The sequence below is a fragment of the Fusarium coffeatum genome (genome assembly GCF_003316985.1).
Source record: "Fusarium coffeatum strain FIESC_28 chromosome Unknown BRIP53273_contig_107, whole genome shotgun sequence".
Lineage (NCBI taxonomy): Eukaryota > Fungi > Ascomycota > Sordariomycetes > Hypocreales > Nectriaceae > Fusarium > Fusarium coffeatum.
The window spans coordinates 170,234-185,311 of record NW_022157900.1 but is presented as its reverse complement, the minus strand read 5'-3'; the positions used below and the strand labels follow the sequence as shown (position 1 = coordinate 185,311).

At 48.6% G+C, this 15,078-nt stretch overlaps 6 protein-coding genes across 6 annotated transcripts; 1 reads left to right on the top strand and 5 right to left on the bottom strand.

The window, feature by feature from the left end:
* Nucleotides 1-22: 22 nt before the first annotated feature.
* Nucleotides 23-2,575, bottom strand: FIESC28_04965 (uncharacterized protein; the record flags this gene model as incomplete). Its single annotated transcript, XM_031159112.1, has 1 exon — nt 23-2,575. The coding sequence occupies one exon, from the start codon at nt 2,573-2,575 to the stop codon at nt 23-25; it is 2,553 nt and encodes an 850-aa protein (XP_031016877.1).
* A 1,739-nt stretch (nt 2,576-4,314) lies between these two features.
* FIESC28_04964 (uncharacterized protein) lies at nt 4,315-5,114 on the bottom strand (the record flags this gene model as incomplete). The annotated part of the gene is made up of 2 exons (XM_031159111.1): nt 4,315-4,661; nt 4,727-5,114. The coding sequence occupies 2 exons, from the start codon at nt 5,112-5,114 to the stop codon at nt 4,315-4,317; spliced, it is 735 nt and encodes a 244-aa protein (XP_031016876.1).
* An 888-nt stretch (nt 5,115-6,002) lies between these two features.
* Nucleotides 6,003-6,794, top strand: FIESC28_04963 (uncharacterized protein; the record flags this gene model as incomplete). Its single annotated transcript, XM_031159110.1, has 2 exons — nt 6,003-6,238; nt 6,278-6,794. The coding sequence occupies 2 exons, from the start codon at nt 6,003-6,005 to the stop codon at nt 6,792-6,794; spliced, it is 753 nt and encodes a 250-aa protein (XP_031016875.1).
* Nucleotides 6,795-7,281: 487 nt separating this feature from the next.
* Nucleotides 7,282-7,575, bottom strand: FIESC28_04962 (uncharacterized protein; the record flags this gene model as incomplete). The annotated part of the gene is made up of 1 exon (XM_031159109.1): nt 7,282-7,575. The coding sequence occupies one exon, from the start codon at nt 7,573-7,575 to the stop codon at nt 7,282-7,284; it is 294 nt and encodes a 97-aa protein (XP_031016874.1).
* A 1,860-nt stretch (nt 7,576-9,435) lies between these two features.
* On the bottom strand, nt 9,436-11,232 carry FIESC28_04961 (uncharacterized protein; the record flags this gene model as incomplete). Its single annotated transcript, XM_031159108.1, has 5 exons — nt 9,436-9,782; nt 9,833-10,422; nt 10,469-10,730; nt 10,778-10,987; nt 11,037-11,232. 5 exons carry the CDS (start codon nt 11,230-11,232, stop codon nt 9,436-9,438), a joined length of 1,605 nt encoding a protein of 534 aa, XP_031016873.1.
* A 2,520-nt stretch (nt 11,233-13,752) lies between these two features.
* On the bottom strand, nt 13,753-14,277 carry FIESC28_04960 (uncharacterized protein; the record flags this gene model as incomplete). Its single annotated transcript, XM_031159107.1, has 1 exon — nt 13,753-14,277. One exon carries the CDS (start codon nt 14,275-14,277, stop codon nt 13,753-13,755), a length of 525 nt encoding a protein of 174 aa, XP_031016872.1.
* Nucleotides 14,278-15,078: the final 801 nt, after the last annotated feature.

Genomic DNA, 15,078 nt, shown 5'->3' with positions numbered 1-15,078 from the left:
CCATGTACCTAATATCCATCTCTTAATTTCCCATTCGCATGGCGTTCACAAGTCTATGTCGTGCACCCTCTCGGCGATCACTTCGTCCAGGACTCTCGCTATAAGACTCTTGACGACCGTAACCCTCATCTCCTAGGCCGACCTTTGAAGGACGGGGAGGTGGGGGAGGAGGAGCATGTCCAGGTTGGGCCTGTTGAGCCTGCTGGTGGTACACTGGCTCCCAATCACGGCTGGGCTCTTGTCGGTAGCCGTTCTGGTAGGAGTCTTGAGTTGGGACGGGAGGTCGGCTTGCTCGTTCCTCTCGCTCTTGCCGTTCTTGTCGCTCGTCCCGGCTGTCTCGGTTTCTACGGGTAGACTCGTGAGAGGTGCGAGGCTGGGGAGTGGGTTGTGTCTGGAGCAGTCCACCTTGGGATGCACCGTTCTGGGATGCATTGTTCTGGGGAATGTTCTGAGGCGCGCCAACCTGACGACGGGTCATCTGAGGAACTTGTTCTTCATCGTCTGTTGGGACATCATCATCTGGATCATCCTCGTATGCTCGCAACTCGCTTCGCATAGCGAGACTGGCACAGATAGCCTTGGCCTCTTCGATGGCCTTCTTCTGAGTTTGAAGAGTCTTGCGACGTTCGCGAGTCTCCTTGTTCTCGGCAGCAATAGCCTCAATGGTGGTGTCTTGCATGCGGAGGATCTCGATAGGATTGAAGAGACGCAGCATACCGAGAAGAAGGTGTCGCTCAACAACTTGAGTGATGACGTTGCGGGTAAAGATGCGAGCGGTAAGATCGTAGTAGATAAGCATCTTCTCCAGAACCTCCTCAGCTTCAGTGTAGGTACCGCCATTCTCGGTAGCCTCGGCGCGCCACTTGCGAAGACGATCCTCATACTCGGGGTCGAAAGGTTGAATCTCGAGCTCCATGTCGTCGGTAAGACGGCCGAGTTCGGTGTCGGCACTCTCATACAACTCCTTCATTCTCAGCTCGAGGAAGTGCATGCGAAGAGGATCACGCATGCGCATAGGCCAGACGTGGTCGATAACGTCTGCAAGAAACTCGTTGCAGATGACACCAACATTGTCCTTGTACTCTTGGGCAAGAACAGGCCAGTTTCGGGAGTAGTCTTGGAACAAGATGTAAGGTGCTCGGGGGTTGGAGTCGAGGGGCAATTCATTACCCCGGATTTGTCGGAGAAGAGGTTCAACTTCATACTCGGCAAAGTCTTTCTTGCTGCGATCGCCAATAGCGGAGGGAAGAGGTGTACCGTTTTGAGCGCCGTTTGCAGCATCGCCATTGGCACCGGCAGGAGGCGGATTCTGGAAGGTCACCTTACGACCGTGCTGTCGGAACCGTTTTGCGAAACGCTCACTCTCATCGCGGATACGAGCACGAAGCTTTTGCGACGGTGTACCCTTAGGGCTTGACTGTCTAGCAAAGAATCGCTCACCGAATGGGTTCTTGTAGTTACCGTTGACAGCAGGGGTGACAAGGTTGTTGGATGCTGTAAAGAGTTCACCCATCTGGAAACGCATCTCCTCTGGGGTATCTTTGCCAACGCCCATAGCCTTGAGTTGAGTCTCGCAGCCTTCCAGGGCTTGCTGAATCTGGCGACGTAGAGTCTTGACATGCTTGCCGATGTGTCGCTGAAGTTGAGTGCTCAGCTTTGCGCGGAGAGCACCAATACCCCACATCTCAGGAGGAAGAGTTGCCCATTTTCCACGGGAAAAGAACTCGGCTTCTCGGTTGGCGCGATCTTCGGGAGTCTGCCATTGCTCGCCTGGGCCGGGGTTGAGGAGGACAAACCAGCCAAGCTTGCAGCTGTTTTCTTGATCCTTGTTGGTAACAAGCTCAATAAACTTATCCTCGAGACCGATGCGCTCAGTCATGTCGGGCTTTGTGAGGACACCGATAGTGCGTGATCCCTTGGGATCAAAGTGACGGGCCTTCTTGAGGATAGGAGCTTGAACATAATCGTTGTTGCCGCCAATAACAGCAAGAATGATGGTTCGGGAGCTCTTCATGTATCGATCGGAAAGGGCTTCGATGGTTTGGATGTCGTTCTCGGATTGATCTCGGTTGGCGACACGAACAAGACCAGGCAAATCGACCAGAGTCAATAGTGGCATGTCGGGACCGCTCTTCTCAACAACGAGAATGTCGCGAGCGGCAAAGCGACCGGGGATACTTCGTGGAGCAATCAATTCTGTTGCATCACGCATCATCGCATCGAACGGTGTGTCACCAGTGACGTCGCCGCCATATTGAAGTAGACGGGCTTGGTCACTTTGAGGTCTGTTTTTGTCGGGAATGATGGAAACCTTTAATTTTGTTTCCTTTGCTCGTCGCATGCGAATCTCTGTCGCGAATCGTGTACAGGCGCCGGCCTCGCGAGGGAAGGGTGTACCGGTAAGAGCTTCGAGGACGGAACTCTTTCCAGCGGACTGGTCGCCCACGACGACAATTTGTGGAAGTTTGACATCGTCGAGCTGTGCGAATTGAAGCTTGTCGATGAGATCTAGAAGACTGCGTTGCTCGGTAGCAAGGCCCTGGTCTCCCAGGGAAGAATCGAGTGAAGGGCGCATGTTTTGCCTAGCAGAAAAATGAGAGTCAGCGGCTTGCTGGGCGTCTTGGTCTGGAGGTATGACGAACAGAGAGCCCATTCTCTCGCAGGCAAGGTATATGGAGCTGTAGTCGTAGCAGTTGTTGCAGTGAGTGTGGTGTTGTATTTGTATGTGTCTGATACAAGTTTAAATCAGGAAATGGGACGGAAAAGAGGGAATGGTTTCAGCCAGGGCATTCGTCATGGGTCATTTTATAAATGATGACGCTCGGGCTTTGATTCGTTCTTTCTTGGCTGCCTCTGCGACGGTTTGCGCGGCTGCCAAGCGTTCTTTGGGCTCAGAGGCGACACAGGTGATGCCCAGCCTTCTAGCGTCATGCCTGTCAAGCTGCGCCACACTCAACAGAAGCTCGGGGAAGTACAGATTTGTGGCGAATAGGTGTGGCTGTGCTGGTGAATTATGAAGCAACGCCACAGCAGTCTGTTGAGAATTGAGCAGGCAAAAATTTACGAGGTTTTCATGTTTGCAGTTCATCTCAGTGACAGTGAGTTTTTGTCTGCCTTCTCACTGCGTAGGCATCCAGCAAAATGGCTGCCTTGCCTATCTCCAGGTGCTGTTGTGGCTGACAAGCTAGAATGACGTAGCCCCACTACGCACGTACTGGCCGCGTCTTACACACCACATCTACGTCTTATCAACCTCAAAGAAATTCATGTCACTATCAAAAGAGGCTCAAGATCGGGTCGATCATTCTATATCCTATATCTAAACAGTCTAAGGACTGGTCTAAAATGTCGTAATCCTCTGAAATCCTTTCGTCTCTTAGATTGTCACTCCCAAACTCGGTTCACAGCGGGGACGACGGCTAGAGACAGGTGGGTGATGTGTGATGCGTCCCATGGCATCTACTCAGAGAACTTCTTGAACAGAGGCTCGGTATACCCTGAACCACGGAGGAGTTTCATTTCATCCTTGTATGTTAGCGACCTAACCATTTTCTGATTCTTCAACCCTTTTTCGTACAACGAAGCATCCTTGTTGACCAAGGTAAGCTTAGACTTTGCAGGGTATACACGGTCTATTCGAATATGCTGCGATGAGACACTGCTTCTAGTTTGTGTAGAAAGACTGACAAAGTGGCCAACTTGGGAGTTTCATTTTTCAACTCAAAATGCTTGGTGGCCACTCTGTTGTATAGTGCTGGGGTACAGAGGACTATCCGTGGTCGTAAGCGTGCTGTACATGATGTACCAACAGGCTGCTGAATCCTGAATCACCACGTCCGCATAGCTATTTGAAATTCCAAGCAGCGAGCAACCCTTTGCCGCCTTGGCATATGCCACCTCAAGCATCGCAACAGCAATGGAGAAGCATGAGAACCTTCGCTGGAGACACGTCAAGGATATCTCTTCGCAGTCTGAGGAAGTCGATCGGATCCTGTTTTGAAATGATGGGAAGGTGGCAAAATTTGTTGTTGTCCTCTTCTTAGTCGAGTGCCGAATCTACGTTTATCAATGTGTTGTCTTGTTTGTACGCATTGAAGGTTCTGTCACAAGAAAAACTCGAATATTCGTTGCCGAGCGTGCTATTCCTGGATCGAGTAAGTTAGTTATCAATCTCATATTGATAAATGCATCACATACCGACTGCTCAATATCGAGTCGAGCAAGATTGCATGACAATCATCAATCAATCAATTTTATGAATCACACGAAGCTGGGTACGCAGGAACGTGGTACCATGTTAAAAGTGTTGTTTTATTAAGTACGCATTGCGGGCATCTTTATCACCAGATGTGTCACAAGCAAACCCCGAGTAGTGGTACCATGTTGCTTAGAATCCGGCAGTTCAGAGTCTCGGACATCCTCTGTCCAGCTCCACTCCTCAAGATCGATCTCCATGACGCTCGGGATGAAGTCCTTCCAGGTAGGGGAGTGTTCCAAAGACCAGTAATAAAGAGCGCGCTTGGCATCCCGTGGGAGGACGCGGATGTCAGGCTTAGAAGCCCATTCGTCGAATGCGGGTTTCAGGGAGGCATAACTGGTGTTGGTGGATTCGAGAACGATCAAAAGAGTTCCAGACTCTTTTAGAGTGACTGTTCGAGTGACTGTGACAGTATCTTACCCTTCACTCATTTGACCTGTATATTGGGGACTTACGCCTCGGAAAAACTCAAAAATAGTTCCCCATCACTCATGCAGTCCGTGGATCTCTCGGAGACAGTCGCATCCTCGCTGTCATCATCATCTTGGACTTCTTTGATGTGACCCTTCAAGAGTTCGAGAATTTCCTGAAGAAGAAGACTGAGGGCATTTTTGGAAGGACGTTTGGCGCTGACGGTCCATAGACTGTCGCCGGTGTTCTTGCAGGAAGCGACTTCGCCGCCGACAGGTAAATCATCATTGATCTCAATGAAGAAGCAAGGGTCTTCATTGCGCTCGTAGTGCGCAATAGCAGCAGGGAGCCATTTGAAGATATGGTCTTCCCCGAACAGTTTGAGAAATTCTTGGTTCCCGTCCACGAACCTGCAGCCGAGATTATCTCGGGAGCCTAGAATCATGGTTAGTTTCCTCAGGCTTGATTAATGTCGGAACTATAGGAAGGGAAGCTACCTTTTTGTTCTGGACGTATGTCTTGAGCACAACCCAGTTGATATAGGTAGTCTTCTCCCCCATAGCAGTGTTTGGGGGAGGCATGTTGAGTGGCCGAGGTGTTGTAGTCTGCGGCAGGATGCTGCTCAGAAGAGCTAATCAGAGCGAGTGAAAGCTCAACATCTATCGGCCGATGGAAATATTGACATTCTTTTGATGAGGAGGTATCGACGGCTCGTTGGCAAAGATGGAGGCGGAAGCTGTTGGAAAGTGAGGAAATTGCTTTTGTGCTTCACGCAGGAGGAGGGATGTTGAGATCAAACCAGGCACCGACAGTTTGCGACAAGAGACTCGGAACTCATGTAGCAAATCAAAACCAAGCAGTAACCTGGCTTCCAGGCTGCCAACATCTTAGTCACAAGCGGAGAAAATAGTTACGGGAGCAGACTGTCCTTGCACTTGCTGGCACTGGCACACAGCTGGGCATATAGCTGCCGGTGATCCCAAGTGCAGATTGCGTATTCCTTGCCCTAGCCCTTTCAGGTGACGGCTAGGTAGTGATTTTATCTCCCTCTCCTTTACTTTTTTTCTCTTTTCCTTTTCCTTTCTCTCCATCACCAAACTCATCACGGTGATGATCCTTTTCCCTCCCACCAAACCTACCCCCATCGTCAAACAATCAAAAGAGATTTGATATTTTATTTCTCTTGCCTCAACTCGCTTTTCATCGATCTTCACTCTTCCCCATTCTGTGCTCATCTACAGAGTCCTCTCTCAGGTACGTCTTGTCCTTGGTGCCATGGCAAAAGACATGACTAAGCATTCTCCAGACTGTTGCTAGTACATTCACTCTCAACATGGCGCAATCTTCTGTTGATCATGAGTCGGTTCTCGCTTCTTCATCAGAGCCCGAATACATCACCCAAACCTTTCGCATCACCCGCCAGGAAGCCCTTGACAAGGCAGGCGATCTGGTTCACACTCTCATGTGTATCGATGTAGAGCAGAGCGCCCTCCGATCCCGCATGAAAGATTGGGCAGATGTTCACACCTTTCACGTTCTCCCCCGCGGCATGAAGAGCAGAGTTATTCGGTAGTACCAAAAATACTCTCCAGCTTCACCCGAACTCAGTCACTTTAAGGCCATGTTGGACGAAGACATGACTGAGACTTCCTGGGAAGAGCGAGTTCCAGGACCAAAGAAGGAGATCTTACGTTCAGACCTTGCCAAGCCGTGGCTTGATAAACTCAAGGACGTGATCTCTTATCTTCCTGACAGCGCGAAGCAGCAGCTGCTTGAGGGCGAGCTAATCATTCTCGCTTTGACCAACATCCTCGAATTACACGATGTCCTGCAGCAACAGCAAATCCAGCACGAAACGAAACAGGCCGATCTAGTTGAGGCCAACTTCGCCAAGTTCCAGGACGTAGCTGATCAAGTCAATCGTCTCGAGAAGGCTGTCAGTCGCCGCCCTTCTGGGTATCGCGGGTGGTCCTCCCATTCTGTTTCGGACATCAGAGTCCAGAAGCTGAAGGCCGTGTATGCTAAGCTTCAACAAGACAACATTGCTATTCCTCAAGAACTCGACCAGTTGGCCTCATGCATCTGTCCTCCTGACAAACTTACGGAAATTTTGAATCGAGAATAGCTTGAGGATATTCTCCAAACAGATGCGAAGAAGCTTCAGGAGATGATATGCGCTGTCCTCTCTGCTCTCATTGTCTCCGGAAGCTTGCTGGGTTATTGAAAGCTTTCAGCCGCCGTCGTCTTTTTGATTTTCACTTTGGGTTGCTTTGCTTCTTTTTTTCTACAATGCTCAGGATGTTGAGCATACACATGAACATGATGGTTCAGTATTGGCGATCTGATAATTATGAGGTCCGGACCCGCGCCAATACTTGAACTTGCCGCCTTCACCGAGGAAGAATTTCGTTCGGTTTGTCTTCCTCAAACCAAAAGTTATGATAGTTTAATTGAACATTGAAACATTGGAATCTGGCTTGTGTAATTACAGTGATACGTCTTTAGGTACCCGTGGTCCCAGACAATAACCATGGGCGAAGTGATTTGATGAGTTCATGACTGTTTGAGCCAGCCTACATGTGCAGAAGGTGGTCATTTCAGCTTCACACATTTCATCCTTCCCACGACTTGCCGTTGCTTCGGATATCATCTCGTTGTACGCCACCAGCATCTGGGTCGGCATCAGGATCGGCGATGTCTTCAGTAAAAGAGTCTTCGTTATCCGTGTCCGAGTTGCCTGTGCTATCGCTGTTTACTTCGATGGTGGACATCACAGCTGTGTCACTGTCTGAATCTAAGTGATCGCTATGACAAACGATACAACGGGTTGGGCTTGTAATCTGGTCGAATTCCTCGATGGTAAGATCAAATTCATTATCTTCGTAAACTGAAGAGTTGTCTTCCATATTTTCGACAAGTCGGACCTGTGTCAAGCTATTCGCATGGCAGGTATAAACACCAACAACCTGGTCTTCAACAACTACGTTTTGCTGAAACTACTTGGATACGCTGTTACTGGGATAGTTAAAAAGTTGATTGTCTCATCGTACAAGCAAAAGGGAAAGGGAAGCAAGTACTGCTCCAAAGATGCAAAAAGTGTGGTAAAGGTGGAATTTAACCACCGAAGTTGGACGAACAGGGAATCGAACCCTGGACCACTCCCATGCTAAGGGAGTATTATACCACTAAACCATTCGCCCAGTGAATTGTTGAAGATGTTAGCAGAATTTTCGCTCTATGTCGGCGGTCTGGGAGAATTGGTGATAGTTTGGTGGAGTTGAGTTTAGCAGAGTGGGTAAAGTGGCAGATTTGCATGGTGGGACCGCTCGGGCTCTGGCTGGTTGAGCCTATGTCTAAATGGGGCGGGTCTTGGCTGAACGATTCAACATGTAGTGAGGTCATTGAGGGATTGGCGAAATTGAGCCGCCATTGCAACAGAAGGGCCCGAGCCGGCGCTGCGACTTCGGATGGCGGGCTCAAGGTTGATGGGAACAGGCAAAGAAGCAACGGCGGGAACAAGAACGTTGGAGTTGTCGGCATTGGCGGGGCTGGTGGGGTTGCTACGGGAGTGGTAGGCAGCGGGGGCACGATGGAACCGCGCCACAAGGCGTCGTTTCCCAGTCACTTTATGTCATCCTGGACAAACTCTTAGATAAGTTTACTCTTCGCCCTAAATCAAAGACACCATTTTCTGACAATAGTTGACTACAAAGTAGGCGCTCTTCGCTTGTGATAATTTGAATACCAGATATATAGACGTTGAACGAAGTTGGATTTGCCATTAAGCGAACAAAGGAGCTGTTTTGATGTATTCATGCAAACCAGGGCGTTTGAGTGCGTTTGGCCTGCTTGTTCGACACAATGCCATGATCCAATATGCAAGTAGACAAAGAATATCGACCGTACCGAAGACTCCAAGCTGACAGAGAGATCTTCACCAACTCGAATCTGAGAGACTCAAAAACATATGCTATCTTTTAGTTTACAAACAGTGCGCTATCTCAGAAAAGATTCAAAACATGAAATACCTACCTCACCTAAGTTTAGACCATAGATGTAAGTTTAGAGTATCGTTAAATTCCTTAGTTCTCTCTGTCAGGAACTTCGTCTCAACTCCAGACATATACCACGACCGAAAATCAGAGACACGTGATCAACTTCTTGCACCGCTCTTCAAGTGACTACGTCCACGCAGGAGTGTCTGTAGATGCCACGAGCAGTATCCATCCCGAGAACATTGTCTCTCCCTTGGCACCAATCGGAATAGACTCCTGGCTCTCATCCTGACGGAGCTTCAGTGGTAGATCGTCGCTGCGGTCATGTCTTGGGTTGCATCGCTAGGGTGTTTGATGGTACCCCAGATCAGGCAGATAGGTTAAATGTAGATCGTTAAGAAGAGGAATAAGCAAACAGTGGTGGCGTCCATCGTAGTGGTCTTACCTGTACTATTTCAACATGAGTAAATCCGACAGCAATATCTAACAGCAGCAACATATAGTTTTAAACGAACAGGAGTGAAAGCAATAGCAATATGCAATAGCAGTATTAAACTACAGTAAATTGAACTGCAAAATTTCCAGTTCATCAAAGCCAAACACCTAAGAACCATGGTCTCAAATCAGCGGCAAGCTCATCATCATCAAAGTAAGCACAGAATTGAAAGTAAAATGAGTTCGCAAACTTATGATATTCAATCAAAGCGAGAGTCCTAATTACTATTGACAATCTTCCATCACGTAGACACTTCTTCCATCCAAAACATCCACTTAAGCGACCTCCTTGGTCTGAACCTGAGTCTGATGCTCGTCCTTGGTATCTCCAAAGTGAATCTGCTTCTCGACAGCGGCAGTGGCCTTCTCCTTGAGTTGATCGTCCTCGAACAGGAAAGCAAGTTCCTCCAGGGTGCGGCCACTGGTTTCGGGGTAGAGCCAGTAGACAATGCAGAACTCAAAGAAGATCCAACCACAGTAGATGGCAAGGTACTTCCACTGAATGGCATCGAGAGCGATGGAGTTGACGTTGGTGGAGAAGAAACCGGCGAGCTTTCCGAAAATTTGCTGGACACCGATACCACGGGATCGCATGGCATATGGCCAAAGTTCGACAAGGTAGGCTGAAAGTGTTAGTGATTTTCAAAGATCGAGCATAAGAGTTTGGACTTACTGTAGGTGAGGGCGTTGTTTCCAATGTTGTAGGTTGGCGAGTAGGCAAAGTAAAAGAACAACGCAGCGATACCAGCAGAGTTGTTCTTTTGGCCTTCAGGGGTTGCTTGGATTTGCTGGAGCGAGACGGTAATGGCGATGAATACGAGCAACATGAGCGAGGCTGAAAGCATGTACATGTTTCGACGCTTGAAGCGAGGGACGATAAGAGCAAGGGCCGTGGCGTTCATCAAATTCCAGCAAGCGTTAGCAAGGTTGATGCGGGTCTTTGTCCAGTCGGAGGTGTATCCCATGAGTTCGAAGAGTTTTGAAGAGTAGTAGCTCATAAGCGTGTTACCGGAAAGCTGAGTAAAGAGACCGATGAAGATGGTGACAACGAATCGACGACGCATACCGGCGGTGCGGACAACCTCGAGCCAGGATTGCTTGGAAGCTTCCATCTCGGCCTTGATTGTCTCACGGATCTGTACGATTTCGGCTTGGACGAGCTGGGAGTCTCGGTTGCCCTCGGCGTGGTACTTGATGAGAACCTCGGCGGCCTCCTCGGTGCGGTCCTTGGAGATGAGGAAACGGGGAGATTCAGGCAGGAGGCTGCTATTGTTAGTCTAGAACCGCGTTTCATCTCCGGAGCACTTACAAAACAGTGGCAATCTGAATCAGAGATGGGCAGATCTGGAGAAGGGAAGGGATTCTCCAGGCCCAGTTGGTCTTGATAGAGGTGGTGCCCATGGCGATGGCAGAGGCGGTGATTTGACCAATGAAGTAGGAGGAGTTGAAAAGAGAGGTCAAGGTAGCACGCTCCTTGGGGTAACCCAGCTCTCCGATGAGAGCGGCACCAGAAATGATACAGAAAAGGATTCCGGCTCCGAGAATCATACGAGCAACGATGTACATGCCAACTAGAAAATGTCAGTGACCGCGCCGTATTGGACTTTGAATATCTTACCGTGCTGGGCGAATCCTTGGATAATGGCACCGACAACCATGATGAGAGAACCAAGCATGATGGACCATCGTCGACCGTACTTCTGAGCAAACCAGGGTGCAACCGGGACGGCAAAGATGGAACCGAGCTGGTAGCAGGAGTTGACAAAGCCAAGCATACCGGGCTCGATGGCATATTTGCCTTTGTCGTCCATTCGTCCACCACCAAGATCTAGATATTCGTTAGTTGGGAGTAACCGAGTATTTGCTGTAGATCATACAGTGATGGAAGGTCTGCGAGTATTGCAGAGTGTTGATGAGCTGAGAATCGAAACCAGAGGTCATCTCAACACCCATACAACAGAAGAACAACCAGACGTAGAGGATACGAAGATTGGGCTTCTTGTACCATGGCACCTTATCCTCCTCGACGAGGCGGGTGACGATGGGATCGGCGGCACTACCAACGTTGACCATCGTGACGGTTTGGGTATCGACTCTGGGGTTGTAATGAATGCAATGCAGGTGCAAAGGGCGTGGACCGCTCTACTGGTAAGACAGTAGCAGTGGACAGTCAGTGCTGAAGAACTGGAACCAACAACGAAGAATTTCGATGGGGACACTGCAGATCATATTATATAGCCGTCTCCCCCAGGTTTCACGCGGTTAGATAAGATATAGGGAGCAAAGCTGTAGCGTAGCATGGCTAGAAACTACTGCTGCCCTAACGGTTGGATTTCCGAAATCTCCGCATTCACCAGTCGTCTGGGGTAAAACGTGGAGGTTCCGCACCCAAAACTTGCTTTGACCGCATGTCGGGGTTGCATCGCGATGTGTGATTCTGTAAGTCTCTGTCAGCAATTCGCACCACACCAGAAGAAACGATTCGTCCGCGTAACGTTTACCCCGGTCGGTCGACTCTCACCCGAAAACGGATTCTCGCCCCGAAGAGAGGAGACTCGGGCAAACTCAAGTACGGTTAAACGGACCGGCTGATGGAGGGAGTGGAGATGTGATGGCTGATTGGTTTATGCTTATGCTTAAAACCGCTGATCATCCCGTCTTTGGTTTGGGCGCTGGGATATGCCAGATCTAAAACTGTGTAGCACCTGACGCTCTACCGAAATTGCGGGGTTAGTCTGGAGACTGGAGATGGAGAAGGAGCTAGTCGAAGCTCTACTCCGACTCCGACTCGCAATTGCTCCATCAGAATTAGGCGAGGAAGGAGCTCAGACGATGATAACTAAATTATTGAACTCTGAACTCTAAAAGGCAGTAACGGCAAAATAACCGGCAAATTGCCAGCCACTCCAAACATCATGGCAAACTCTCTCAGCATTCATCTTCATCATCAACTACTGGAATTCGGTCAGAATTCTCGAAGCCAAGATCGTAGGGCATAAAACATTAAATTCTTGCAACCAACAGGTTGCATCAATCTCCAAATCCCTTGTCCTCAGCTCATCAACCATTCACCTGGGAAACCCTTAGTCTAGGTGCATAGTCTACCCGCTCTTCAGGCTAAATAGCTTCTTTGAAACACCCGGACAGACGCAGGTATTTATTGCCTTGGCACTCCCAGTCAATACCCCGGAAGGGTTGACAGTGAGCCCTCCTAAACTATAAACGTGGGATGACTGCACGGGTATACTGTCTACTGGGCTTGCCATTTCCGGATGAATCCTTTGAACGAAACGAGACTTTGCCATGTTTAAAGATGCAGTTTTCATCTTTTGGCTCAATGTCCTTTTGATCGGCCCGAAGGGGGTCACTTTTACAGAAGCTGTGTCCAATGAATGAGGATGGGTTGTCACAAAAGGGTTCATTTATACGAGTGTGATAGGTGGTAAACAACGGAAAGAGGCCAGACCATTCCAGTTCGTGGTGCAGTCTGGGGATAAAGCTTGGCATTTTTACAATCTGGGGAAGATAAGGTATGAGTCGTCATTATGGAGTGTTTGATGCATGGTCTTGTGGTTCAAGTGGCGTTCATTTGTTTACTACATTCAGCATGTTGGAGCGCTCAAGAGATGGAATCATCTCGCGACTTTACCCCAGCTTAGCCTAGCATTTACGCTGCTAGATTCTCGTATTCCACGTGCTAGACGAGATGCTTTTGTTACTTGGTAGCCTTCCAATGCTTACTGAGTCAGGTGAGATGTGTTATCTGATGAAGTGATCCAGGGTAATCTTACGGCGATGTTCTGTGCAGCGTACATAGTGGCTTCTAAAATTTCGCTTGATATCGTTAGGGCGTGTGGTCTAGGGGTATGATGTTCGCTTCGCATCTTTGTTGCAACTGCGAAAGGTCGAGGGTTCAATTCCCTCCTCGTCCAGCTTTTTGACCTTTTGTATCACAGTCAGACGGAATGTGATTGAAACAAACTCACGTTTTTGTTCCTTTTTGTCAAGCACAGACATGCTCATCATTCTAGCAGGTGCCTCTGTAACATTACAACCTACAGCAAACCTTTGAGATACAGATCACTCAAGGTCACACGCCCAGAATCAAAACGTCTCACAACAACTTCACACATGGAGTAATGTTTTCAAACGTTGCATCCGCTTGACCTTTGAATCCGCTCCGGCTATGTGCTCTGCGCTGTCAACTTGTATTGTCCTTCCGTGTCAACCATCATGTTAATATCAATCCAAGCCAGTATTAACGAAGACCCGCAAACTTGATCACGACTTGCGTGCCCTCAACCTCAACACTCGTCCCGAATTCACACCCTCACTGGACACCGCCGCCCCATCCTCATTCTCCCGAGAAGAACCATCCTCAGACTCAGAGGGAGGTGGTGAAAGTGGCTGCAAACCGTTTTCAAGACCCCTCGCGTTTTCCTCCAATTTCTTTTCAAGAGCCCTTACGCGTCCCTCCAATTTCCTCTGTTCATCCTTGATACTAGATCTCTCTTCTTCGTTCAAATCCATCTGTTTGTCCACATCTTCGTTTTCGCTGTGTTCTGAAGGAAATGGCGAAGATGGCTGCGATTCCTAATCGAGAGCCCTCGCGCGTTCCTCAGGCCTGGAAGAAGGTGGTGAAAGTGGCTGTAGTTTCTCTTCGAGACCCTTCGCGTATTCCTCTGATTTGGCCAATTCATCCATCAACTTAGATAGTTCTTGGTTGTTCAGCTCTATCTGTCGGTTCGCCGCTTCAGATTGTTTCTTGTTGTGTTCTGCGAAATCGTGCTCGAGTCCGAGGCGCGTCTTAATCTTGCCAATTAGAGCTTTGCGCTCTTTTTCGCTTTCTTCCCTCTGAACAGGCCGAGTGCATAAATCCACCCATCTTTCTATGTCCTTGTAAACATCTTCAAGGCGGGGCGTGACATTCTCCGTGCCTGACTGAACCTGTCCTTGAGGAAGCATCCGTCCTAAAAAGGACAAGGCATCTTCCATACCAGGATTTAGAACTTGTTCGGAACTTTGGCGATGAGTTGAAGATGACTGCGATTGGGGTGTCTCTGTGCTCGGTCGAGTCCGTCGTGGAGGAGGTATCTGTCCTTGTCGTGAGGAAGACATCGTCGAGTCTGTCGTAGGACAAGTGGTGTTGTTGTAAGACACTATGATTCTGCTTGATAACTCGGAACTGTTGAATAAACCGTTAACAAAACGTTGGTGATGATGGATGTTTCAAGATTTGAGGCACTTACTATTGTGTCTCGAACCCCCAAACATTTCGGATGGTCGGTCGCGACTGGACGAAGAAGGAGCAGGGAAGTGAGTAGAAGCAGGAACCATGCTCCTTTGATGTCGCACGGAATCCTAACGAGGCATCGTAGAAACTATATCATTGTGTCAAGGAAAGTTAGTCGAGAGGCTCCTTTCGGTTACCAATACTCATCTGTAGAACAGCAAACTGTGAAGATGAACATTACCTTAACTAAATGGTAAAGTTATAAAAAACACGTTATTGCGTTTAATTCGCATGGTCCTTCTTGATTCGCGATGTAATGCGGTTCAAGAAGGTCCGATGTGCACAAGGAATTTCAGAACGAACATTGGCTTGAGAATAGCTTTTGTTCACTCTGCAGCAGAAGAGTTGACGCCTAAGCCTCGCTTCGCATCTTTGCTGCAACTGCGAAAGGTCGAGGGTTCAATTCCCTCCTCATTCACCTTTTTTTTTTATACTTTTTGCACCACAGCAAAGCCTGGTCCGCTTATCCTGCACATCAGTCAATCTTAATAGATATATGATGTATTGGATGAGAAGCGCAATAACTCATTGCCGGATGATTATTATAAATAATCAGCTACTGTAAAGTAGATATCTGATTGATCCAACCTGCTGCTGAGCGTAACGTGATATAAGCAATATTTCCC